Source organism: Myotis myotis, unplaced genomic scaffold (genome assembly GCF_014108235.1).
Source record: "Myotis myotis isolate mMyoMyo1 unplaced genomic scaffold, mMyoMyo1.p scaffold_m19_p_3, whole genome shotgun sequence".
Lineage (NCBI taxonomy): Eukaryota > Metazoa > Chordata > Mammalia > Chiroptera > Vespertilionidae > Myotis > Myotis myotis.
In genome coordinates this window covers 178,309,841-178,336,596 of record NW_023416335.1, presented here as the reverse complement: position 1 = coordinate 178,336,596, position 26,756 = coordinate 178,309,841, and the positions used below count along the sequence as shown (strand labels likewise).

Sequence of the window (26,756 nt, the reverse complement as noted above, 5' to 3'; positions counted from 1 at the left end):
AGACAAAATATTTGGGTTGGAATACCAGCTCTCTCCCACCTACTGGATGTGTGGCCTAAACTCTACACCTCAGTTTCCTCACAGTAAAAGGGAGATAAAAACACTTACTATAATATACTGTTGGAGATTTAATACATAAAAGGACCAGGAACAGTATCTGATACAGAATAAGCTCCTGATAAATGCTAGCTACTATCTATATATATATAAAAGCCTAAATGACCATTATGATATATATAAAAGCCTAATGACCAGAATGACTGGTCGACCAGTGGCTATGATGAGCACTGACCACCACGGGACAGACACTCAATACAGGAGCTGCCCCCTGGTGGTCAGTGCACTCCCACAGCCAACCTCCTGCGGCCCTTCCCCCAGGCTGCCCCCTCCCCCCCACCAGGCCCCGATCAGGGGGCCAGCCAGCCAACCACCTAGGGTCTCTCCCACTGGCTGGACGGCCCCCCTGATAGGCCTTGATCACTGGCCAGGCTGAGGGGCTCCACCCGTGCATGAATTTGTGACTGGGCCTCTAGTCTATATATAAAAGGCTAATATGCTAAATGTCCCTCCACCAGTCCGAATGGTCCCTATGATGCGCACTGACCACCAGGGGGCAGACACTCAACGCAGGAGCTGCTGTGAAGTGCACTGGCCATTTATAAAGAAAGGGCATCGTGGACCTGGCACCGACAAAGCAATACTTGGCTTCCCCCAAGTGGGACACAGGCTCCACCACCACCCTGGAGCGACAGCCCACCAAATTGCAGCCGATGCTGCCGAGACCCCAGGGCACAAAATGCGGCCCACAGCCCAGCCCAGAAATGGTGGCTGTGGGTGCCGGATAATGATGTCACATAGTAACGCCCAGCTTCCTCTCCCTAGCAACTAGCCTCCTTGGAGTTTCTTCAGCCCAGGAACACGACTTGCTTTATAGCCAGGTGCAAACATTTTACACTTTAACCAAATGTCTGTGAAACATTTTCCCGTGCCTCATCTCATTTGATCCTCACAGAAGTCCTGGAGTAGGTAGATAGGAGACTCGGTGGAATCCTATTTTCTTTTCATTAGCCGGAAAATAGAAATTTAGAAAGTTTAGAAACTTGACCCGACTGAAAAGAAGAAATGGTAGAACTTGAAAATGACTTCAGTTTTCTCACTGCTCAGAATATAGTCAAAAACTGCTATAGTTAAATATTTCACCCTTTGTTCTCCCTGCATGATCTATAATAATAATCTGCTTCGTATTGATATTTACTGCTGTGTTGCTGACAATTACCTGAAAGAGAAGTTGGGTGCTTCACTGGGCAGGACAAAGTTTAGCTAGATCAGAAAGTAGGTCTAATTAGGCAAGTTTATCTATATATATAAAGCTCTCGCTGGTGCCAATTGCACACATGTGTTTCCATCTGTCATTGTCCATCGTGAATTTGTTTGACACTTCTATTACAGAGAGGGGGTGAATAGCAATATTAAAATACTTCTTCTAATTAATTTCCTTTCAATGTGCATGAATCCGTGCACCAGGCCACTAGTTACTTTATAAAAACCAGTGCTAAAACTTCACCACAGCTATTGTAGTTTTTTTCTAGATCTCTCTGCAATAGTATTCCAAGAATACATGGCATTCTAAACCTGAAAATTTGAAGGATAGTGAACTTGATTAAACATCTTCATTATTTTGTACATTATATGTGTATCAGTGTAATTTAAGGGTAAATAAGAATATATTCCATGAAAAATTATGATTGGCATTCAAAATAGGTCAACTTCTTTCATGCAATGTAAGGAAAGGTACTTCACACTTCCAGTTCTGCAGGCTATCACTGAATATGTCCAGTGTTCATTATCTCTTCCTATTCTAAAGTACAGAGCTACAAATTTTATATATTTAGGATCAGTGGTTACAGAAACCTTGACTATTTATGATTTATAGATGTTTCTCTTTTTGTGAAATAGTTTATAATATTTTATAAATCCTAATGAAATGTAGACTAAAGAGTATAAAATGAAGAAAATTGACACCCCCTCCAAAATCCTTAAAACCACACCAATCCTCTGAACCAGTGATGGTGAACCTATGACACGCGTGTCAGAGGTGACACGCGAACTCATTTTTTTGGTTGATTTTTCTTTGTTAAATGGCATTTAAATATATAAAATAAATATCAAAAATATAAGTCTTTGTTTTACTATGGTTGCAAATATCAAAAAATTTCTCTATGTGACATGGCACCAGAGTTAAGTTAGAGTTTTTCAAAATGCTGACACGCCGAGCTCAAAAGGTTCGCCATCACGGCTCTGAACACAGCCCTTCTTATTTCCTGCCAACCCCTGCCCCCACCCCATCAGCCCACCTCTATTCAATCCACACAGTTCCTTTTATCTCCATTATCACCTCTGGGAAACCCTTTTTCAGATCTGGACCTAAAATATCTTTAAATCCACAAAACAAAGGTATGGTGCTATCATTAAGCTAATCTGTTCAAAAACACACTTATCCTAACAGGTGTTTCCTCTTTTGTGGTAGAGAGCTTTTGGAAATAAGAGTAGAATAAAATGGCTTTAAGGTTTGGAAACATTAAGAATCATACTGCCCTCAAGCCATTTTAAAAGGGTCCTTCTTTTCTCTTTCCTCCTCAGATTTCCTAATATACATGTTTTAAGTGCAAATAAATATACATGCTGTTGTTATCTAAAACAAAGCCTTTTGAATATGGCCAATTCCAAAGGCATACTGAGTTCTCAAGGTTATTAGTTACATTCTTTGTAATTTTTTGTTTTTCTATCAGAATTGATTAAATAAATAATATATGAAATTTTTTCTAAAACTTGGGTAACTTTCCCTCTTAAAGAATTTCTATGTACAATTTTCATGTTTTGTCCTTCAATAAAAAGTATTATAGCATACTATAACATAGAGTACATACATGGTCACTAGATGGCTTCACATACAGATACACATAACAGAAAATCACATTTTTTTTTGCTTCTATTACTCTGCTTAGAATCTTAAAGATATTGCTCACCCACTTCTCTCTCAACCTTTGGCACAAACTTACAAACATGAAACAAGAAAGAATATAAGGTAAAAGTAATTTAGGACCTGTAATGAAAGGTATTATAAATTATAAATGTTTGTAAAATAATTGACTTTCAGATAAAATGGTAGTAAATTATGACTTGGCCAACAGAATCAGAAAACTGGATTATTAAAGGTGGAAATTGCTTTAAAGGGCATCTGGTTCAACCATGAAGCAACTTCATGCTTCTTTACTCTATTTTTATGCTTCATTGCTCTATTTTTAAAATTTTAGCTGTTACACACACACACACACACACACACACACACACTCTCTCTCTCTCTCTCTCTCTCTCTCTCTCTCTCTCTTCTAGTATTGGAGACCAAAGAAACAAAAATGAAAACAGAGATTTGCTTTTAAGATGACATTTATAATTTAAATAGGTGGAGTCTTAAATGTAATATTAAGATAGCTAATGTGAAAAATCCTGGTATGAGTTTTTTGTTTGGCTTTAATTCTGAGAGATCTGTTGGAATGTTCCAATACACAGACAGTACAAATCTAGCTGATTAGGTATTAGACAACCAGGCATTAGGTAACCTATGGGATTTAATGCAAATAACTTCTCTGTATCTTTCCACATTACAAATGTAGAGATAACACTGCCTACTCTACGTACTTCCTGAAACTGGTGTTGAAAGGTAGCAAAATATTTTAAAATACTTTGAAAACAGCTAAGTACTGTAAATTTAAAGCATTTTAAAATGTTCATTTGCACTTAAACTGCCCTACATAGCCATTTTAGTGAGCGGCAGGTAAACTCTCTATATTCCACATGTCATTTCTCACTGTCAGTAAAAGGATCACAATTATAGAGTGGGTAATAGCCTTCCCCCAAATATCTATGCCATAACCACCAGAACCTGTACTATGTTACCCTACATGGCAAAAGGAACTTCGCAGGTGATTCAGATAAGAATCTTGAAATGGGGAGAGTATCTTTGATTATCCAGGTGGGTCCATTGTAATCACAGTGTCCTTGTAAGAGGACTGCAAGAGGGTCAGAGTATGAAAAGGGGAGGTGACATTAGTGTGTGTGTGTGTGTGTGTGTGTGTGTGTGAGAGAGAGAGAGAGAGAGAGAGAGAGAGAGAGAGAGAGAGAGAGAGAGAGAGAGAGAGAGCGCGCGGAGGGAGAAAGAGACTGGAAGATGCTATTCTGCTAGCTTTGCAGATGGAAGGTGGAGTCACAAAGTGAGGGATGCAGGCAGCTTCTAGAAGCTAGAAAAGGCAAAGAAATAAATTCTCCTCTAAAACCTCCATAATGAATGCATCGGTGCCAAAATCTTGATTTAAAGTTTTTGACCTCTGAAACAATAAATAATAAATTTGTGTGGTTTTAAACCACGAAGATTTTGGTAACTAGGAAACTAATACAATCATGGAAACACAGCCAATTATCCACTACTGATAATCAGGGTTTTTTTTCTGGGAGCACATGGGTTGTAAAATAATGGCTTTGACCAGTTTCTGAATCTGTTACCCAGTTCCATGTCACCCAGACTGGTGAGTCATTTAACAGCTCCCCTCCACTGTCACGGACAATTGAGCACCAACTATTTAAGAAAGGCCAACTGACAACACATGGAGGTCAACTAGTCCTGACTTCATTCCAAAGTAGATGTTAGAATCATTCTAAATCTAATATGTGTTCCTTTAAAACTTCCTGGGGAAAGAAAAATCTTCTACTTCCACTGGTAGAAATGCTTCTCCTTCTAAAACATTTAGAATTAAAGTTATCTAAACTCTAGAATTCTTTCACCTATTTATTTTTTCTTATTCTGTCCTTAGTAGACATGAAAATTAAGAAATGATACTTGTAAGTCCCTTTAAGGTTCTTCTTTTCTTAGTTAAATGACTGCATTTCCACATTCTTTAATATTTTCTTAGACATTTTTTAAACCTTTATCCATTTGGATTGTTATATCCTATCTTGTATTCTCTATGACTTAAAAATTGGATACAAAAACCTGCTGGACAAAATACCCTAATCTTTCTTACGAGTGATGCATTTGTCAAAGTTGGCTGTGCTCTAATAAATAAGATTAGGCATAGAGGAAGGCGTTTTGGTTAAATCCTTTTCTGGTACTCACTGTGTGACCTGGGGCAAACCACTTAACTTCTCTGAGTCTGAATTACATCATTTATAAAACAAGGAGCTTGGAATAAACACCCAGAAACAGCCTGAAGGGTCATTAAAGAGAGGCACAAAGTCTCTTGAGACGTTCTAATGAGAACGTAATCACCACTGGCTGGAATAGTTGATAAGTACCACCCATTAGCTACTCTACAAAGATAACACTCGGAGGATACAGGCTTGTCTGGATTTTAGCAATCCATGATTCCAGATGTAGCATGGATCAGTGCAGGAAAAGCCAGATTCTTGGTGGCTAATGGATGAGGAAGGGTGAGGGCGGAAAGCACAGGAGACAGACATAATGGTGGGCCTGGAACACCAAGGACAGTGCAGAGTCCCTGAAGGTTTCTGAAATGCTCTCATGATCTCAGCAGACTATTACAGGAGTCCGCCGGCATGTGAATTGTACCACGTGGTGGCCCTTGCCATGCTGTCATCCATGGCTTCATCCCCAGTGCTCAGGCACAACAACCAATAATTAATAGTCGCTCACATTATATGTGTTAACTGACTGAGTGACTAACCCCAACTAGCCTTTCTCATCTTAACTTTCTCTGAGGGCTTTGCCCTGGTGGTGACATTCACATTGTATCTTATGCAAATGGTACCCCTTGGACTTATGAGAACAGCAGGCTTGCCTCTCTTCAAGGAGGCAATGAATGGACTTGAGAGAACTGAATGGACTACTGGGGTTTTCTAGACAAAGATAATGAAAGCCTAAACTAGCAATAGCGGTGGGAATGGGAAAGAAAAACAGATGCCAGCATAATGTATTTAGGGTGGTTTAGGAAATATACTAAAATACTCTTGACTAGTCAAAGTAAAGTCTTACTTGTTTTCTTTCCTATTTTTCTTTAGAGTAATTCAATAATAATCTGTTACAGAAAATTGGAAGGCTTATAATTATCTCCTGTTAAGCACAAGTTAACTGTTACCTTAAAGCTCATGCTTCTGTCAAAAATTTATATTGACCCCATTTTTCTATTTTAAGATCTAGCACTTCAGTCAAAAATAAACAATTTAAAGAAATATTTTAAGGAATAATAATTTTTAAAAAACCCACAACAAAAAGCCCTAAGGAACTCTGCCATTTTTTAAAAGCATACCACATACGCAAACTTATACGTTTTTTCCTGAATCCTATGTCACAGAAACATTTGCTAAAATTGCTCTGTCTTTATTTTGATAATTTGCTTTCCAAACAAAGTTTAAATAATGAAGAGAACTACTGTAAAGCAAAAGTCCTTTTGATTATTGAGTCAAACATGTGATTCAAATAGAGTATTTTGAAACTATGCAGCTTCTATTAATATTCAAGATTCCATTGGATTTCTTTTCTATGAGACATTTTTTAAAAGAGAGAAACCTATAACTACAATCTTTTTGGAATTCGATACCATATACACAAATAAATCAAATGAAATTCTTCCGATTTTAAACATATCAGATGATTAGTATTTACAGGAACTAATCAAAAAGTTATTAAGAGTCAGTAGTGCCGCTGGTGTAGTGGTATCATGCAAGATTCCCAAAAAGTTATTAAGAGTATAATAAAAATTTTGTTTGAAACCACACATAAAAGTAAAAGGTAGCTATCTAAAAAAGCTACTCTAGATTTATATTTTAAACGTAAGTCTATAACCTTGGATATTAAACATGTTCCTAGCTATCTCTTAATGAGCACCTGAGCTGTCATTTTTAATAAGACTGGCAATTATTACCTACTAGAGGCCCGATGCATGAAATTCATGCAAGAGTAGGCCTTCTTTCCTCCAGCTGCTGGCACCGGGACCCAGGCTTCCCTCACAGGCCTGGCTTTATCTGGAAGGTTATCCGGAAAGACGTCTGGTCTAATTAGCATATTATGCTTTCATTACTATAGATAAGTTGGTATTTTCTGAAAATCATTTGTGCAATACTTAAATAGTTAAAATAGAAACTTACTAACCCATTTATTTTTTAAAAGTATTACTTCATAATAATTGGTAAAATATTATAGAAAATGACATGAACATATCCTATATAATAAAAGGCTAATATGCAAATTGACCAAACAGTGGAACGACTGGTTGCTATGATGTGCACTGACCACCAGGGGGCAGATGCTCAATGCAGGAGCTGTCCCTGGTGGTCAGTGTGCTCCCACTGTGGGAGTGCCACTAAGCCAGAAGCCAGTCTCATAGCTGGCGAGTGCAGTGGCAGTGGTGGGAGCCTATTCTACCTCTGCGGCAGCGCTAAGGATGTCTGACTGCTGGCGGGGAGTGAGCCTAAGCCAGCAGTCAGACATCTCCCGAGGGCTCCTGGACTACGAGAGGGCGCACCCCCCGAGTGCATGAATTTCATGCACTGGGCCTCTAGTATTTATAATAAAAATCAACATGTGCCAAAATACATAGAATATTTCAGTGCGAAGCAGAACTTTATACAAACTCTTAATAATGCACCTCAGTTGCTCATTGTTAAAAAACATCTTTTGGTCCACTGACGCTATATGAAAAAATATATACATATTCAGGATAAAACATCATAAAAACAAGTAAGCCAGATACCTGGACCACTGTAATCTTAAATATTTCTCAAGTGAAAGCAGACAGGAGAGATGAATACCATAAAAACTCAAACTACGTAATTCATCTAAGTATAGAGGCCATTAATATGTAATGCAAGTAATTACATAATAACCTTCTGTAATTCATTGGTGACAGTATTCTAGAAATTCTACTTTATTTTCAAATACTAAAAAGTTTTTAGAAATACCTCTTCCACAAAGATGTCTTTCTTCTCTAGCATTTCTCGTAAAGTCTGAAGAATTTTAATGCACAGTTTTTCTTCTTTCTCCATTAGTTTCTTCGTATGATTAATCAACCTTAAAGCAAAACATTAAGCCTTAAATAGGAGAGCGATTTCTCTTCAAGCTATATACTATCATCACATGCTAGAGGGAAATAAATCACACTATTATTTAAGAATATGAAGTAAACAATATAAATGCCTGTTTTCAATTTTTTTTAAAAATTACACTTAAGCTATAGACTCTGCATTATAAAGCCTCCGTTGTGTTACAGGCAGTATATCTCAGTGCTTCTAAATTTATTCAGATAGCATATTGTTTATGGGACACAATACTCTTTGAAAAACAATGAAACACTACTTATCTTTAATCCCATATGAACTGAAACAACTTTACTGGGAGAAATATGAATGTTTGCAGTATATTACATTTTTATGTAATGTTATACTACATTATTTTCTATATACTGTATTACATTGATTATACAGTGCTAGCAGGACACAACATTACAACCTTAGCATGGGCTGCTTTTTAGTTTCCATTAATAATAATATGCTATTTTTTTCACCACTAGAGCTTGGTAAAAACAAGCAGTTTTTGTGATTAGAAGCAAAACAAAAACAAAAGCAACAAAAGGGGCAACATTAAGACATCTATCCATTTACTAAAATTTGAACAAAAATTCTGATTAATATTATAGTGGTAACTTTTGCACTGGTGTTCTGTCAAGAGAAAAGTTTGAGGATCACAGTTACATAGCATCCCCAAGAACTCAAAATCAAATAAAATGTTCATTATCAGAATTTCTAGCTTAGCATAAACGGTTCTTCATTGAGCTGATTTGTAAGATGACCCTGTGAGACATGTCTTCCTGGAAAAACAAAATGATGTAGGCTATAAGGGAATGATCTGATTATTCCAGTGACATAACAGGAGTGCTATGGGACAAGTGACATTTCACTAGATAATAGCTAGTTAAGTGGCTTACCAGGTGTCAGTGTGATGGACAAGGACTTCTCATGGACTCTCTTAATTCATCCTTATAACAGGCCAATGCTACAGGTTACATTGCCAGTCTAATTTTACTAATGAGAAAACTGAGGTCTAGAAAGATAAAGCAACTTGCCTCTAGTTATATAATTATTAAGGGGTGGCATCTGGAAATAGTCCCAGGTCCATCTGACTTCAGAGCCAGGACTCTGAAGCCCCACTCTGTGGTGACATGACTCTGCTCACTGATCTCTTGAGTCTCAGAGGTACTGTGAAGAGTCCCAATAAAACTCGGCTGCACACAGCCACCTCTTACACGACATGATAAGGGCTATAGCAGCTGTATTGGCAATGTCATAAACTAGACAAAGAAGCTGTCACATTCTGTTGGGGGAGTTGCCCAGGGCTGACAAAGAGGGTTTCAGCGACAAGATGACATTTAACTATGAAGATTTCACCTGGCAGGGAACAGTGGAGCGGTAGAAGGCATCCCTGCAAAGGGAACAGTAGGAACAAAGGGTGGAGCCATAAAGCTGACCCTCTCGTCCAGGAAATGATAGTTCTCTCACTGGCCGCTGACACTTAAAGTCATGGAAGAGGAGAGTGTAAAAGATGTGGTCGGAAAGAAGAAACTGGGAATATCATGCTAAAGAGTCTGGAATTTACTCTATAGAAAATAGGTTACCATTGTTTTAAAGGACCTGAATAACCCTGCCTACATGTGAAAAAAAAGTCCATCAATGGCAGTGGGAAAGATGACATGGAAGAATGAGCGCAAAGCAAGAGATGAATAGGGCATGTGATGGGGTAGGATGCAAGAGGCGATATGGAAATGAAGTAGCCAGGTCTTCACAGCAAAGGAAACCATCAACAAAATGGAAGGGCAGCCTACTGAATGGGAGAAGATATTTTCAAACAATATATCTGACAAGGGGTTAATATCCAAAATTTATAGCATTCATACAATATAAAAAACACACAATCTGTTTAAAATATGGTAAGTCAACCTTTCTCCAAATAAGACACACGGATGGCCAAAAGACACATGAAAATATATTCAACACCTGTAATCATTACAAAAATGCAAATCAAAACAACTATGAGATACCACCTTACATCTATCAAAATAGCTATTTCCAAAAAGACAATTACAAGTGTTGAGGATGTGAAGAAAAGGGAACCCTCATACAATGTTGGTGGAATTAAAAATTGGTGCAGCCACTATGAAAAACAATAAGTAGATCCCTCAAAAAATTAAAAGTAGAACTACCTTATGACCTAGCAATTCCACTTCTGGGCATTTATTTGAAGAAAATGAAAACACTAATTTGAAAAAAAATATATATGTACCCATATATGTCCATTGCAGTATTAAATACAATAGCCAAGATATGCAAGTATGCAAGTAACCTAGGCATGCACTGACAGATAAATGCATAAAGATGTGGAAGATACATTCCATTGTGTGTGGGGATATATATATATATATATTATTACTCAGCCATAAAAAAGAATGAAATATTGCCATTTGCAACAACATGGATGGATCTAAAGGATATTATGCTAAGTGAGATGAGTCAGACAGAAAAAGACAAATACCATATGATTTCACTTATAATTGGAATCTAAAAACAAACAGAAAAATGAACAAACAAAACAAAACAAGACTCATAGAAACAAAGAACAAACTGATGGCTGCCAGATGGGAGGGCAGAAGGGGGAAAGGTGCAAAAAGTAAAAGGAATTGAGAGGTACAAACTTCTGGTTATAAAATAAGGCCCAGGCATGGGCAAAAAGTAAAAGGAATTGAGAGGTACAAACTTCTGGTTATAAAATAAGGCCCAGGGATGTAATATCCTCATATCCAGCAATATCCTCATATCCTCACCCACACAGGAGTTGGCTGTGATGGATGATGGTCAAGGGGACTGGCAGCCTCAACCAACTCTCCATCCAGATACTTTCCCAAGAAGACCAAGTAGCTCTGCCTGGCCATCTTGAGTCTGTGATTTACTTGCAAATCACTCAATGAAGTGCCCTATATGTTAAGACATTTCTCTTCTTTCTGAGGCTTATTCTACTTTTTCTCACAACTGCTTATACTTGCAGATCTTCCTTGAAAATGTTCACTTACCATTTAAATGAAAATATTCTAGGATAAATATATTAGCTATAACGGATCTGACAATGCCACAAAAATGCTGTGAAAAAATAAGTAAATGAAAGATCTGCAGAGGAGGATCATCAGGGCAACATGGCAGAGTCCTGAGTCTGAGACATAATGGCTCTCTACCTGATGCCTACGCGACCCTCAGCTTCCTCATCTCTAAAATGAGGCTGACCTCTCAATCTCTGAGTGTTTTTGCAAATCAGATAAAACAGGTAAACCCACAGGAGACCATCATGCACATAGTGAGATCACAATAAATGTTAGCTCCATTTGCTTTCTATGTGAGTAAAAGTTGGTGACTTTAGATAGGAATCTTTTGTAGGGTCACACCCTATAGGTATAGAAAGGAATCAGAACCAAAATATTATTTGATGTGATATTGTGTGCCAACCATGACACATTCCACTTGCAGTAACTTTTAATAAAATGTGACTTTCACCAGCATAAAATTTCAATGACATCAAATTATTTTGGAAGTATATTTTAACATGGATTTTGGACCTTTGACACACTCTATGGCTGTCCTTATGGGCCGGCAGAGTAAAACGCAGAAACGTTACAGGCCATCTCAGTTTTGTTGTAATGGACACTAGCAGGGTCGCAGATCGCACCCACTTACTTGGACATGAAAGCACCACATCGGATCCTTGCATCGCTCCCCTCAGGGAACAGTAGCTCTGGACTGTACAACACATCAACCAACACTGAGAACTCTGCCTGCATCATTGGGCTGAACTGCTGCTCCAAGGAAGCCACTACATCCTAAGGAAGAAAGCACCAGAGAACCTGTGTGAAGACCTAAGTCAGACTTCATCCTTTGAAGACATGACAAGCTGAGGAACACTAACCAGGAATGAGATGTGGGAATTTCACAGATATACCCCATTTTCCCATGGTACCCAATATCTGTTCTTTCAGTACAGTCTGGTTTTCTGTATCAGTGCTGCCTGTGTCTCTGTTGTAATTTTTAAGGTAAGGGAGAGGTGGGTAGCTTATATGATTTCTAAGGATATACACACAAGATGAAAAGCCAATAAAACCATTGGTACAGGCGTTGAAGTGTCTCGGGTTGTAATGGACACATGACAGGTATTCATCAAATTGGAATAAATTGGAGCATGCCTGTGCAAGAGCTAAAAAAAAGGTTTTCTATGTGTCATTGGTCATCTAGAACTAACTATTTCTTCCAATGGGGAAATTCCTTGCTATATTGTTTGAAAAAATGTATAGAATATAATCCCTTTCCTCTTACAATAAAGAGTCTTAATAATATCACCTAGTTTCCAATCATCAGCACCTCTTAAATGCCTCTCACGCCCTCTATTTCCATCCAGTAGCCACCAATCTGTTGACCTGGCCTTCATTGTTGTATGCAACACCTATTTCTCCATTGCATTCATACCACAATCTGGCTGAGATCTTAAGTAATTCTTAACTAATCTGCCTCCTTCTAGTCTCTTCCTGTTAATCCTATCCTGCAAACCAATAACTGCTTAATCATGTATAATGACATTTTCCCCCGCCCAAAATTTTAATGACCTTTAATGATTTGAATAGCCTTCAAGTTTCTCATACTGAAACTAACTTGCCTTTTTAATCACATATAATGTTTATCTATTAAAACTCTGAACCTCCACCAATTAATCTACATGTAACCTCTCATAATATCTATTCCAGTTCATGTCTTGACCATTTCTTCAACACAATACCCTCATTCGCTCCAATGAAAATCTCTACAGTTATGTGGGTAGGAAGATGTCTGTTATGGTTTGAATTGTGTCTCCCTCAAAACTCCTACATTGAGGTCCACATCCTAACCCCCAGTACTTCATAATGTGACTGTAATTGGAGAGAGAGCCTTTACAGAGGTAATTAAGGTAAAATGAATTCATATGTGTAGGCTCTCATCCAATATGACTGGTAGGAAGTTATAAAGTAAAGCCTGGTCCCCAACTAGAATTTGATATTTTCAACCATATTTAACTTGTGTAACTACATATGTTAATAATGTAATTTAGAAAATTATAATGCCTTTTCATGCTCGCATTGTACCTGTAACTTTTCAATAATATTTCTATAATCCCAAGCAGGTCCTCCAAGAGCCTCCTTAAAGCGGGGTCCAGAGCGAGCCGACAGTCTCCAACCCATGGCTGCTCTCTGCACCATATTTGAATGGTTCTTCATGAAAAGAGTATTAACTTGACTATCCAAATCCACTGGAATAGCAATTCCACGATTCTTTGCTGAAAAAGAAAGATTTTTAAATATTTCCCTCTTTATTTGACCAAAGCTTTTTACACATTATCAAAATAATCATATAAACAGAGAACAAATAGAAAAGAAAACCGTAAGATACATGAGACCTGAGATACTTAACAATATTGTACTGTACATTTGCAAGTAGCTAAAGAGTAGATCTTTAAAGTATTCATCAAAAAACATCTGTAACTATATGAGGTGACAGATGTCAACTAAATTAATAATGGTAATTATTTTTCAATATACTTATAACAAATCATTACGTTGTACACCTTAATACAATGTTATATGTTAATTAAAAAGAAAAAGCATCAAATCTTTAAACTCTGCCATTAAATTATTTTATATAACTTCAAAATTTTTAACATAAAAGTATTTCAATTTTTAAGGCCAGTTATTATAGTGGGCTCATTAAATATTCAAGAACTTACTTGCTTTCTTGATGCTTACTGTTCAAAACGTACTTTCTACAGCATCACTATAGAAAAACCCTGCATGACAAATATGCACATTTGTACTTTCCCAGGTGCCAAGGAAAATAAGAAAATCCTGCGGGCCCATTCATTAATTAGTGTGTATGTGTCTGTGCACACGCATGTACATACACACGAAATTTCAAGTGATAAAATACCCCAGAGAAAGAAAAGTTTTTAATGGAAGATATACAAAGCCCGCATTGGAAAATGGCACACAGTATATGTCCTTCTTCCCCAAATCAACTGAAATTTATATTTTATCAGACTTATACGACAACATTAAAAAATGAGAATGCTTGTCAGGAGGAAAACAGAAACGTGGAGGCATTTCTGCTGCGTGAGGATGGGATTAGTCCCTCACAGAAGGAAGAGGTGAAACTGTGTTACAAGAAATTCAAGTTAGAACAGGCCTCCCTAGGTGCACAGTCAACCAACACGAAGAGTGGCAAGGGGTCTGGGGCAGTCATCGGGGCAACTCACTCAGTAAAAACATCTGAATAGCTTGGAATTTAAGGCCCTCCTCCCTCTGACTAGCATAAACAGAGCAGCTGGCAGCAGTGGGATCTATTCAGAGGATAAAGTTAGGAAATGTAGCAATGTTCTCTCCAGAAAGTGGGATACCTGCCTGGAAAGAATGCCAAACGCAGGTGTTAGGACCTGACAGAGAAGTGGAACAGAGCTTGAAGGAACTTCCAGAGATCTTCTTCAATAAGCTGCAGAATGGGGGAGAGAGAAGAGGCAGCTCCAGCAAAAAATCAGGCAACTCCAACCTCTGAGCAAAGCCTTCCTTATTTTAATACCTGTTAGTATTCCCAGCCTGACTTCTGCGAGAGAGAGAGAGAGAGAGAGAGAGAGAGAGAGAGAGAGAGAGAGAGAGAGAGACTGCATATCATTTACACAGCCCCTCATCCTGAACTCTGGGTCAGCCCTGTCATTTACAGGAGACTGCTAGTAGAGAAATCAACCTTCAATTTCTGTCTTCTCTACACTGGAAGCTGCTCTCCCAGCACAGCCCCTCATCCTCTGGAAATGCAGCCCGAGCCAAGTTTGTCTCCAGCCCCTCCTTGGTCAGGCGCACCTCTCAGCTGCTGAGCCGGCCACTGTCTGCAGTGGTGCTGATAGACCGGGGACACTGGCAGAGGAGAGCCTCAGCACCTTAGCAGCCCCACATCACCTGACTTCACTTAGGGAAAAACACGAAGGGAAGGTGGAGGCAAAGACTGGATGTGTGCAGCTGCAAGCCGAGAAATGCCAATTAACACCAGAAACGAAGAGGAAGTCTGGAACAGATTCATCCCTAGAGCCTTTCGAAAGAGCGTGGTGCTGCTGTTGTTTTAATATATTTCTGTTAGTGCTCGCTTCGGCAGCACATATACTAAAACTGGAACGATACAGAGAAGATTAGCATGGCCCCCTGTGCAAGGATGACATGCAAATTCGTGAAGTGTTCCATATTTTTTAAAAAATAAAGAAATTTCTGTTGTTTTAACCCATCTAGTTATGCGATTTGTTATGACAGCTTTACAATACTGATATAAATGCCAACAGGAAGGATAAAACTACAAGGATTTTCGGGGGGGGGGGGGGGGAGAGATTCCTATAGAAAATCAGTCTGGCACCAGACTTCCCATCATCAATAAATATTGAATGCTAGAAGTTAGTAAAATAATGGATTTAAAGACCAGATGGACAGAGATTTTGAAACTAAGAGTTTATGCCCATCTGAACGAAAAGTCAGCCGGGCCGACTTTTGAGACACTCAGTTGAGTGTCTACCTATGAACCAGATGTCACCATTTGATTCCGGGTCAGGCACATGCCCCGGTTGCGTGCTCGATCCCCAGTGTGGGGCATACAGGAAGCAGCAGATCAGTAATTCTCTCTCATCATTGATGTTTCTATCTCTCTCCCTCTCCTTTCCTCTCTGAAATCAATCAAAATACATTTTAAAAAAAATCAAATGTCATTCCCAAATAAAAACATTTCATAATATGCAAGACTCAGAACTTTTTCTCTTAAACCCTCTGAAAATTACTCCCAAAATGAGAAAGGAATCCAATAAAATGTCGACATGAATATAAGAAATCATGGCAACTGGGTGTGAATATGAAGCAGAGAATAAAGCTAGAGACAAAGGAAGACCAGTTAGACATTAGTGACTGGGAAATTCTCTTCCTTAGGAAAGGTTCAATATCACAGCACTATATTCTGTCTCTGATGTTTATGCTATTAAAAAAGCTTACCCGTCATCATATTATAGAGCTCCGAAAATGTATTTTTAAATGTTATCAACCTATAAGATATTTCATTATATTTTAGAGTAGAATACAATTATAACAACATAAAACCTTCAATCTATTAAGCAGTCATTAACAGATTGGGGAGTAAGGGAAAAATGAAGGCAGTATTTAATTTCTTTGTTGTTCATAGTGTGGATCATATAGACATTATTTAGAGCTGCCAAATCAAGAGATAGATATATAAGGATATCATTTCAAGTTATAATGACAGCCAGTGAAAGACTTTATAAAAATGAATGGAAATAGGAAGGAAAGAATGGAAGCAGAGGGAGAATGAGAATGAATGAATAAATCTGGCTTGTTTCATATAATGAAAGGAAAGCAACAATAGTAGGCAGTATGGAAGCTGAAAGGTACTTAAAAACTTCTTTGAAAATAAACAATTTTAGCTACCTATACAAAGAGTCACCAGTTTAAAAAACAGCTCCGGCTGAAGTTTCAAGGAAATAACACCTCTAAGACAACCCTGAACTATCAGTTGCACCACTCCCTAGATTTCTCTAGTGAGTGTTTTCCTAATATTCCTTATAAAGTTCCCTTTCCCAAAGCATACAATGTGTCTGTTTACGACCATCACTCACAGCAGAGCAACTGCACTCCTGTCTCATCTGAGGGACAGACACTGCCAAGCTGCACATATTTTTATAAATACTTAATCCCGTGCGGTGAGCAAATCTTGGCAAGACTCTCATCCTTTTCTGGCTGCTTCGCACATAAGCTGGGTTTGCTCTAAACATTTATAAGTCAGAAGACAATACTGCTTATCTGTTATTTTCTGAGCAACAAAAATCATAAGCCTTAATATTGCTCAAAACACATTATAAATAACCCAGTTTCCACTACCATCGAAACAAGTGGGGGAGGGGCGTCGGGATCTATCTCCCCTTTCAGAATCAGGAACATTCGATACAACCAGCCATCCAATAAGTGTTGTTTCCATGAATGTAACTTACACAAAGAAGAGCTCAATGAATATTTTTAATGACACCATTGGGAATGTAGCCCAATGGCAGCACCTCTGTTCTTAGCGGCACCCTCCCCCCACTCCCACCCACACACACCCATTAGTGAGGTCAGGAACATCTCACCCACCTTCCAAATTCCCAGATGTCTTTGCGAGTGTCTGCCACTCTCCCACTATAGCCAGCACCGCAGGCTGAGAAGACTTCAATATTCCAAAATTTGTTGAAAGGGATTTTTTTTTGTTTGTTATTCTCAAAACTGTGCCACTCTAATTGGTATTTTCTAGTCTCCCATCTTAGCACAAATTGCACAATATAAATTAACTGGGTAAAATATACTATTTTCTCATTCTCACAGGTAAATTCTAGCCAAAGGCTAAGTCACAATTTCTTGGGAAGAAAAGAAAATTAACTATTCAATTGGGGAAAACAGAACTTGAATTAAAGTAAGTCAGCTGTGTAGATACTAATAAAAATTGCTCAAGCAAATGTAAAAAATATTAATACCTTTAAAGACATGGCCTGAAATAGATTCTCTGCACTGTCAAAATATTATAAATATGAATTTGAAAGCAAAATTTAACAGTGCAAATTTGGCTTTCCATATATTGTTTTAAAATTAAAACCGAAAAGAAGTTGTGACTAGAAAAGAAAATAATTCATTCATGATCTCACAGGAACATTAATAACTAGAACAATATTTTCCAAATGCAACAAAAAATGATCAAAACTTAGCTTATGTTTATTCAGCTAGAAAAAGTGTTATGAATAAATAATATATTGAAATGTGAACTAGGGCGTATTCTTGGGATAATGGTTATTCCCTGACTTCTCTTCCTCTTAATAAAAAAGAACTAATGAATTTACTACAACTAGTCCCTCTTCTGGTATGTAGCATTAACTCCAACTGTGTGCTTCGGTGGTCACATTAACGTTTAAAACGCTTAAAAAAGAAATGCTCCTGCCCTGGCCAATGTGGCTCAGTTGGTTGGGCGTCGTCCTGTGCACCAAAAGGTTCCTGGTTCGATTTCTGGTCAGGGCACATGCCTGGGTTGCAGGCTCCATTCCTGGCAGGGGGTGTGCAAGAGGAAGCCGACTGATCGACCAATGTCCCACCCTCACATCAATGTTTCTCTTTCTCTCCCTCTCCCTTCCTCTCTCTCTAAAAATCAATAAAAATATTTTTTTTAAAAAAAGAAAAGAAATGCTGCTAAGTTAGAGTACAATTGAGATACTACCTTGCTAAGAATATTTGGTCAGAGAGTAAGTATATGGAGTCCTTAAAAAACTAATAGGAGAGCGCATGGATTATTAATAATGCATTTGTCTTTTGTAGAACCTTGCCTAGAGAAAGTTTGTTCCCTCAGAGGAGCTATCTTTATCCACAGGTACTTTGATCATTAGGCTAACCTACTAATTAGGCTTATAAATCGTGAAAATTCTCTGGATATGACAAGTCTTCACAATCATTTTAAGATGTAATCAGAATCTATTTCTAATTATTATTCATTAAATATTGCATATTATGTAAAAATGTTAATTAGACAAAATTACTGATGATATCTGCCAGACCAAGATGCCTGAGAACACACATATTGCAGTGAGAGGTGCCCTGAAAAAAAATGCTTAGAACGATAAACTGACAGGTAGGGGGAAAGGCAGCAGAAATGCAAGCATTAATTAGAGCACGTGGTTGGTTGTCAAGCCCTACCATACGGGCCCTCAAGAACAGCAGGTGTAAAGAAAGGGCCATCGGGGTGGGCAGAGAGTGGCACTTATTCTGTATCATGTGAAAATATCCAGGAGACATCTGTACTGAAGAACGAGTGTGTTTAAATATGAAGAACATTGAAGATATGAAATGCATTTTTCCTGTTTGGCACTCAAACTATACTGAAACAATCCCCAAATTGAATAAAGAATATAATGTTATGGGTTATGCAAGAACTAATATTGGCACACCTGACGAGTCATCTGGAAAAAATAAAGTTGATGCTATACCCTATACCTTACAACTAAATATATTCCAGATAGCTCAACATTATAAACAGCCACATCAAAAACACAGACAGAAAACCTACAACCATGAAAATTCTCAGTGGGAATTAAAAAACATCTCAGACTGATCAAGGACATTCTGAAGATAAAAGAGAATCTGAAAAGCCTAAAAGAAAGTAAGTTTCTGCCTACATAAATAAATGGTCACATGGAGAATGAAAATTTAAGAAAAAAATAGTTACTTATAAGCAAAGAGTTCATTTCCTTAATAAATAAAGGGCTAACCAAATTATCAAGAAAAAGAAAACGTTTAGAAAAAGCAAGCAAAGCATAAGAAGTGACAGTTCACTGTAAAGGAAATAACAATGACTTAATCATATAGAAAGGTTCCTTTCCTCATTTATAAAAAGATATATACTTTAAAACTGTAATGATATTTTCTACTTATAAGGTTGGCAAAAATCGGGAGGTTTGAGAACATACCACATTGTCAAGGGGAAAGATACTCTCCTACATTGCTTGTGGCATGTAAATTGAACAATCTCTACGGAAGACAGTATCTGTCAAAATTAAAATACCCCAAAATTCTACTCCTAGATAATTACCTTATTCTCCCTCATGTGCAAAATGACTGGGAACAACATAAACAACAGTGGGGTTAAGTAAATTAAAATACAGGCACACAGTAGAATATTATGCAGCCAATGACAAGAGTAGAATGTTCATTCATCTATATATCTAAAAGCCTAAGCAACTGTTACAACTGGTCGACTGAATGACCAGTCGACTGAATGACCGGTTGACTGGTCACTATGACACGCACTGACCATCAAAGGGCTTCCCCCTCACGGTCAGTGTGCTCCCACAGCCAACCTACCGTGGCCGGCCAACCTGCCACGATCCCTCCCCCTAGCCGGCTGACCCCCATCAGCCCCTATTGGGACTGGGCGAGATGGCCCCGATTGCCAGCCAAGCCGAGGGACCCCACGCGTGCACGAATCCATGCCCCGGGCCTCTAGTTTATTTATAATTACCCATTTATTTGATTCATGCAATAAATATTTTAGTAGCTACTGTGCTCTAGGCACTGAGTCAGACTCTGGAACTATGTAACAGATAAGGTACTTAGTTTTACTGCTTTGTAATTTCTGTACTTGTTATATTTACCCTGGATATGCTAGAAATTCATTGAGGGCAGGAAATATGGTTTGACAGGCTGAATTTCCCCAACAACTAAAAATAAGGTATTTCAGATAATGAAGGATCATTATAAGTCAGCTGAGCTAAATACATGAAAAACTTTATAAGATTTGGTCCTATCTTGTAACATATGCAGATTTAATTTTTAAAAAGTAATAATGGAGTTTTTAAAAAACATAATTACAGGAATGTATTATGTCTAATTCTTTTTACAATCAACTATAACATCCTAGATACATGAAAACAGATATGTTTGTTTTAACGGAGACTAAATTTCTTTTCTCAAAGGGTTAATATTTTATACATGTTCAAACTGGGGGTCGGGGAACAACTGGCTTGAAGATTAATGTTGATTATTCAAACCATTTGTAACAGATATTTTACAGAATTTCCATTTGGAAAAAACATTTTGTTGCCAACAAAGTACCCAATATTAATCCTCCCAAATCATTTGAAGATTATGAAACATATGGAACAAAATTCTTTTTTAAATGCAATAATATGAAAGTCATTCTTGGATGCTTTTTCTCAAAGTACTTCTAGCACATACTGTTATATTTTATATAAATGAGTAAACTGAGTAACAAGGACTGACCCAGGGCATTCATATTCATCCATAGTTTGTATCTTCAAGGTACAAGACGGGTAATGTTGCATGAACTGATTTGTGATAGTACAGTGTCACAAATGTCTGCTAGCATGTCGGTCTAGAAGGGCTTCAGATCCTGGCTCTGTCCCCACCTGTTCATGTGACCTTCGGTGAGTTACCCAACCTTGTAGAATTTGGGAGGAGGGAAAGAAACTAGGAAAAGTAGATGAAGCTCAGATGATGAGGGATTTTCTAAGCCATGGTAAGGAATATGACTCTTACGTGCAATGGAAACTTTTAAGCAGGTGAGTGATTTGACCTGATGTGCAATTTGAGATCATGCTGTTATTTAGGAAATGGACTGTAGCAAGACAGGAATGGAGGTAGGGGGTTGAGTAAAGAGACAATTCTGTAGTTCATGTCAGATAATGGTGGATCTGAACAAGGGTGTCTCACAAGACAAAGGAAAAAATATATACTTTGCAAGTGGAACCCATAGAATCTGATGTTGTGTTTAATGGAAGTGAGCAAAAGGGAAGAATCAAATGTGACCCCTAAGGTTTTTGAAAGAAAATTAGTTGTAAAATAGTTATTCTTTACAGTGGTATAAAAATATGCCTCTTACAGCTGTCATATATTAGTTAAAACCCTAGTCTTAGGAAGCTGTAAAAGAAGTTCATTCTCACCTTCAAATGTTGAGAGATAATTATTATGATCCCTTCAGATATCTTTTGTCTAAATATTTCAAGTGTTTTTAATCGCTACTCAAGTAAGATGGGTTTAGATCCCTTTACTACCATGAATGCTCACTTCTGAATGCCTTTCATTTTGGTTATATGTTTTTCCATGATCAGTATTCACCAATTATTAAAAAGGTAAATCTAACCATCACAAAGCAGAATTTGCTTTTCACCTTCTTCATTCTAGTAGCTTTCCATTAATTTCATTTTGATAGACACTTCATAATTATTGTCTCTCAAATTCAAATAGAGGAGTTAGGTGCAGATTGATGATGATATAAGCTAGAATGAAGTGAAAACCATAAGAAAATATAAGTAGTCAAATGGGGTCAAGTGAATATGGGGGTCAGGAATGAGTTCTATGGAGGAATTTGAGGAATGAAAAGGGTGCTGAGAGGTGGCAATGGTAGAAACTGGAAAAAGAAAGGGAAAAAGTTATGGTGTGAGTAATGCATGGGGCATGATGGCTCGGTGTGCTGTCACAGAGCAGGGGTGTGAGAACCAGTGAGCAGTGAGGTCAAAAAGGACGAAGGTACGATTGTGCTGTGGAAGCCACAAATGTTGCAATGAGGAATCCGTCTACTTAGTTAGGCAAAGGGACGCCACTGAAGACTGGGGTCTCCGTTGTCTCAATAGATAGAATTTCACTTCAAGAAGATTACTCTGGTAGCAGATTTAACTGAGGAAAGAGGGGAGTACAGAACAGTGAATTCCAACACAGGTCCAAGAAGGAAGTAATAAGGGGTTAAACAAGGCTTTATAGAGAGGGAGGAAGGAGAGGTACAAATGCAGAGGGCCAGTAGGAACAGAATTTCCAGAGCTTTGATAACTGTTCAGGTAGAACCAATAAGCACGGAGGAGGAAGAAAGCATGCCTCTCACAAAGATGGAACTGAGGGTTTACACAAAAGCATCACTCTTCTAAACCTTTCTTAATCCTCAATTTAGAGATTGTTTAAAATTTTTTTATACTTCCCATCACATATGTCTTCATTGCATATAAAAAGTAACTAGAATTTCCCATTACATTGTAAGGTTTCTGGCCAGTAGAGGAAATGGTAGAAAATGAAATCTTATGGTTTAGAAACAAAAGCTATCTTCAGACGAATACAGTTTCAGTGACTATTTTAAACCCCCGAAGCTCTGCTATTCCGCTATGCTTTGACTACACAAGGAATGCCACTAAGGTCAGAACTCAGATGAAAGCACAACATGAAATCTCAAAGTTCTTTGTGTCTCAGTTTCTAAATGTGATGAACAGCATGCCGTCTGTGCTCTGCGCTGGGCCAACTGGTGTTTCCCCCATTCCATTTGCTAAATACTGAGGGAGGAATACGAGGAGGAAAATAAGGAAGAGGAGACCGAGAGGGAAAAAGGAGAAGGGGGAAAGGAGAGACTTCCTTAAAATGTAAAATATAGACGTATACTTGGCAGCTGAGACAATGTGTGCCTGGGAGAAAAATATCAGGTTTCTTTGCCTTTCCTTTGGATTTTGTCTTTTTACTGGTTAGTCAATTTCCCAGCTGATTTGATCCAAATAAAAATGCTCTTAGTCATGTTTTATTATAACTTGAAAAGTATACTATTAAAAGCTCAGAAGTTATGTAAAAGCATGAACAACAGGACTGGATGCATCTATAATTCCCCCACTCAGAGATAAGCAACATTATTTTATTTATAGCCCCCTGGACATTTTGCTATGTGTATCTTTTTAAAATAAAAACTAGCTTCTCTTCTATGTCCTTCTTCATTGTGGACACACATTATGGCCTCTTCCTTGATCTCTTCCCTTCCCTGCTTGAATCACTCAATCCTGAAACTTAAGAAGGAACAAAATTAAGTGTCAGCGCTGGGCAAGGAGCCCACCAGGAGCTGAGGCACTCCAGAGCGCTGGTGCCCAGACAGGAGTGGAGGCTCCTGTGTAGAAGGCTGCCAGCAGTGGAGAATCAGAACAGAGTGGGGTGAGAAGAGCACTGAAGAAGAGCCTGGCAGGGGTGTCAAAGGTGAGGAGGGTATTCACGTGACCAAGTGACCCCACATAGAGAGCAGAGACCACGCTAGGTGGAGAGGATGTCCCCGAGAGGGGCAAGCAGCCTGACTTAGAATGTGGGAGCCTCCCCGGGAGGGTGTCAGCGGTCAAACTGGCAGAGGACACATCCTTTGGGGTGGCTAAGCCCAAACAGGCTATGGGAGAGCAAGGTGTGAGGAAGAAGGAATCGCGGGTTTGGAAGGATCAAGGTGATTCTTTTACTGAAGGAGAACCAGCATGCTTGTGTGTTACGGCCATTGAGTCAGCTCCAATGTCACCCTATGAGTGGGTGATATCCATAACGTCTTGTCCAAAATAGCCCTGTTCAGCTCTGCAGACTCATGCCTCTGGCTTCTTTTATGGAGTCAACCCATCTCCTGTTTGGCCTTCCTCTTTTCCTGCTGCCTTCTATTTTCCCAGCTTTATTGTCTTTTCCAAAGAACCCTGCTGTCTCATGATGTCTCCAAAGGAGGACAGTTTCAGTTTTGTCATTTTCGTCTCCAATAATGTACAGCTTCCTTACAAGCTGAATTTTTCAATTCAGGAATAGTATATATCTCCATTCATTAGAATTTTTTGTATCCCTCAAAATTGTATTATAATACATTCTCTCCTGTTTCTTGTGAAGTTTTCCCTTAAGCATTTAATATTTTTATTGCTATTGTGAATGATATATTCTTCACAATGTATTCTGTTTCTTTTTAGTATACAAAACAATCTACCAAGCCTCATTAGTCTCTTAGTGTTAATAATTTTCAATTATCCTCTTGGGCTATAACTGCTTTTTAATTTATTGTAATTAAAAGTGAGCGGCCATTAAATTTTGTCAATATAAAATCACTTAAGTATGGGGAAAAAACTAAAAAATGTTTAAATAGTCAGTAATTAGTTAAATCATTTATTCAGTATCCAATATTTACTGAGCACATACTATAACCTTAGCCAAGTTACCTCATCTAGAAAATGCTGTTGCTGCGACTAAGAAATGTAAATACGCAATAACCCTACTTAAGAATGAAGTGAGATAATAAATGTGAATTGCTTAGCATTGCACATGGTAAGTGTCCCATAAATGTCAGCAGTAAGGACACACACTGTAAGCTGCCCTTCCCAGTGCCTGCAGAACCAGCCTGTGGAGAGAATGGTCAAGCTCCTCTGACTTTTAAGTCCAGCCAAGCCTGTATTTCTTTTCCCTCCTCCCCTCTGCCATCTATAAGGTGGCCTTAGTTAATATCAACAAAAGAAAATATGAGAGAGAAATCTATGAGAAATTCTTTCTAGAATTTACTAATCCTTGCCATTTGTAATGTTTGAAGCCTTCCACACATAATAGATTCTCAATAAATACTGATGGATGTCAAACAAAATTAGAAAACTAAAAAGTCCTCAATAAGGCCTACGACCAGATGAAGGTATTAATAAGAGTGGCTACTTAAGAGATAAGACAATCCCAGAATGAAATTTGAGATAATCAAACAAAACTCATTCCTACAAAATCTCACTGGTTTAAAAGTGCCATATGTAATATTAAGTTTAAGTTTAGAAATAGAACAATTAAACAATAAAATAATTAAATTTTAACATCGTTTTCTAAAAGAAATATAATAATTCTATTATCCTCTCCAAAATTACACAATATTCAGAATCATTTGCTAATCATTACTGCTAAGCTTTACAGAAATTATACCAGCTTTCTTACTAAATTATAACTGAAAAGCTGCTTATATTGCCTATTAGCCAAAAGCCTGATTTCTTAAACAAAATGTAAAATCCGACACTGTGACTTACCCACTTCAGCCAAAGTTCTGATACAGGACTCCACAGAGGCCTTCTGGGCTGGGTTTGGCCAGGTGCAATTGTAAATTCTGAAGGCAGATTGCAGCAGCTGAATAAAAACTGGCTGGTGTGTCTGAAGACAGAAAGAAAAAAGGCAAATAGGCCACTAAACCATTAACACACCTGATACAGTATTTATACATTATCAAAGTATAAATGAAACATAATACCATTTTTTTTAGTTTCAGAGCTATTAAATGCATATTAATTCAAAAAATATTTATTACGTACCTACTTCATAAGAGGAATGAGCCAGACACTATAGAAAGTCAATTATTTGCATTTGAACTGTATTCTTAATCATAAAAATATGGCATTTCTTGAAGTCAGTGACATGAATTTAAGTACATTTTTATAATCTGGTTTATTTATCAGTATAAATAGAGAGAAGGTGTTCTGGATGTATTTGTTTGATTGTACATTTTGGTTTCCATATGATGGGTAAGTAGAGGAGACAACAATTTTGAAGTGGTTCAATCAAACGGTTTTAAAGTTTATCCTAAAGAAAGTATAATTGAAATTATATTTTTATAAGAGCAATATACAGTCATTGTAAAATATTTGGAAACCACTGACATGAAAATCACCAATTATTCTACTATGTAGAGATAATCAGTATCAAAATTTGAAGATAATTACTGTACTGGGTTTTTCCATGTATGTATGCATGAAAACATGGATGAGTGTATAATGCAATTCTGTGGCCTGTTTTACTCTTACTTCATGATCATTTTCCTAATCATAAATATTCTTTTTAAAACATGATTTTTAATAAATACTACAGATACACTGGATTTATTTAGCTATCCCCCTGTTTGTGGTGGATATCAACTTTGAAGTTTATAAATACTTGAATGAAAACCATGCTATATAAAACACTGCTAATTCTTTCAGGACAAATTACTAAAGTGGAATTTTTGAGTAAAAATGCCTATCCATTTAAATAATTGTGTAATTTATTTCAACAGTTGGCAAACAGTCATTATACAATATGAAAGTTCCCATTACGCTTAGAGGGGGAGCAAGAATAATTTAACTTGAAGATGGGGCCTCTCTATTTAAAATAAAGTTCGGTAAACTCACAAAGGAGAATAACAGTCATTAGCATGAGAAGTGTCATCCTAGAAATGTAGGGGATGGCTTCCTTATCAGGTTAAAGTCTCTCCTACGTGACTAAGGCACATAAATTCTGTGTGGAGGAATG

The 26,756-nt window shown here is 37.7% G+C and overlaps 1 protein-coding gene and 1 non-coding gene across 8 annotated transcripts in view; one reads left to right on the top strand and one right to left on the bottom strand.

Annotated features, from left to right (window-relative positions):
- The window catches only part of ITPR2 (inositol 1,4,5-trisphosphate receptor type 2), a 421,971-nt gene that overhangs the window by 187,274 nt on the left and 207,941 nt on the right, over positions 1-26,756 (bottom strand). For all 7 annotated transcript variants that reach the window (XM_036302046.1, XM_036302048.1, XM_036302047.1 and 4 more), the window contains 4 exons: positions 25,505-25,625; positions 13,218-13,408; positions 11,785-11,927; positions 7,972-8,080 (listed from right to left, as the gene is read on the bottom strand). In XM_036302046.1, the coding sequence (XP_036157939.1) occupies positions 7,972-8,080; positions 11,785-11,927; positions 13,218-13,408; positions 25,505-25,625 (564 nt within the window). The remainder of the gene's footprint in view (positions 1-7,971; positions 8,081-11,784; positions 11,928-13,217; positions 13,409-25,504; positions 25,626-26,756) is intronic.
- LOC118652200 lies at positions 15,252-15,359 on the top strand. The gene has a single exon (XR_004966469.1). It is a non-coding gene; the product is annotated as a U6 spliceosomal RNA (small nuclear RNA).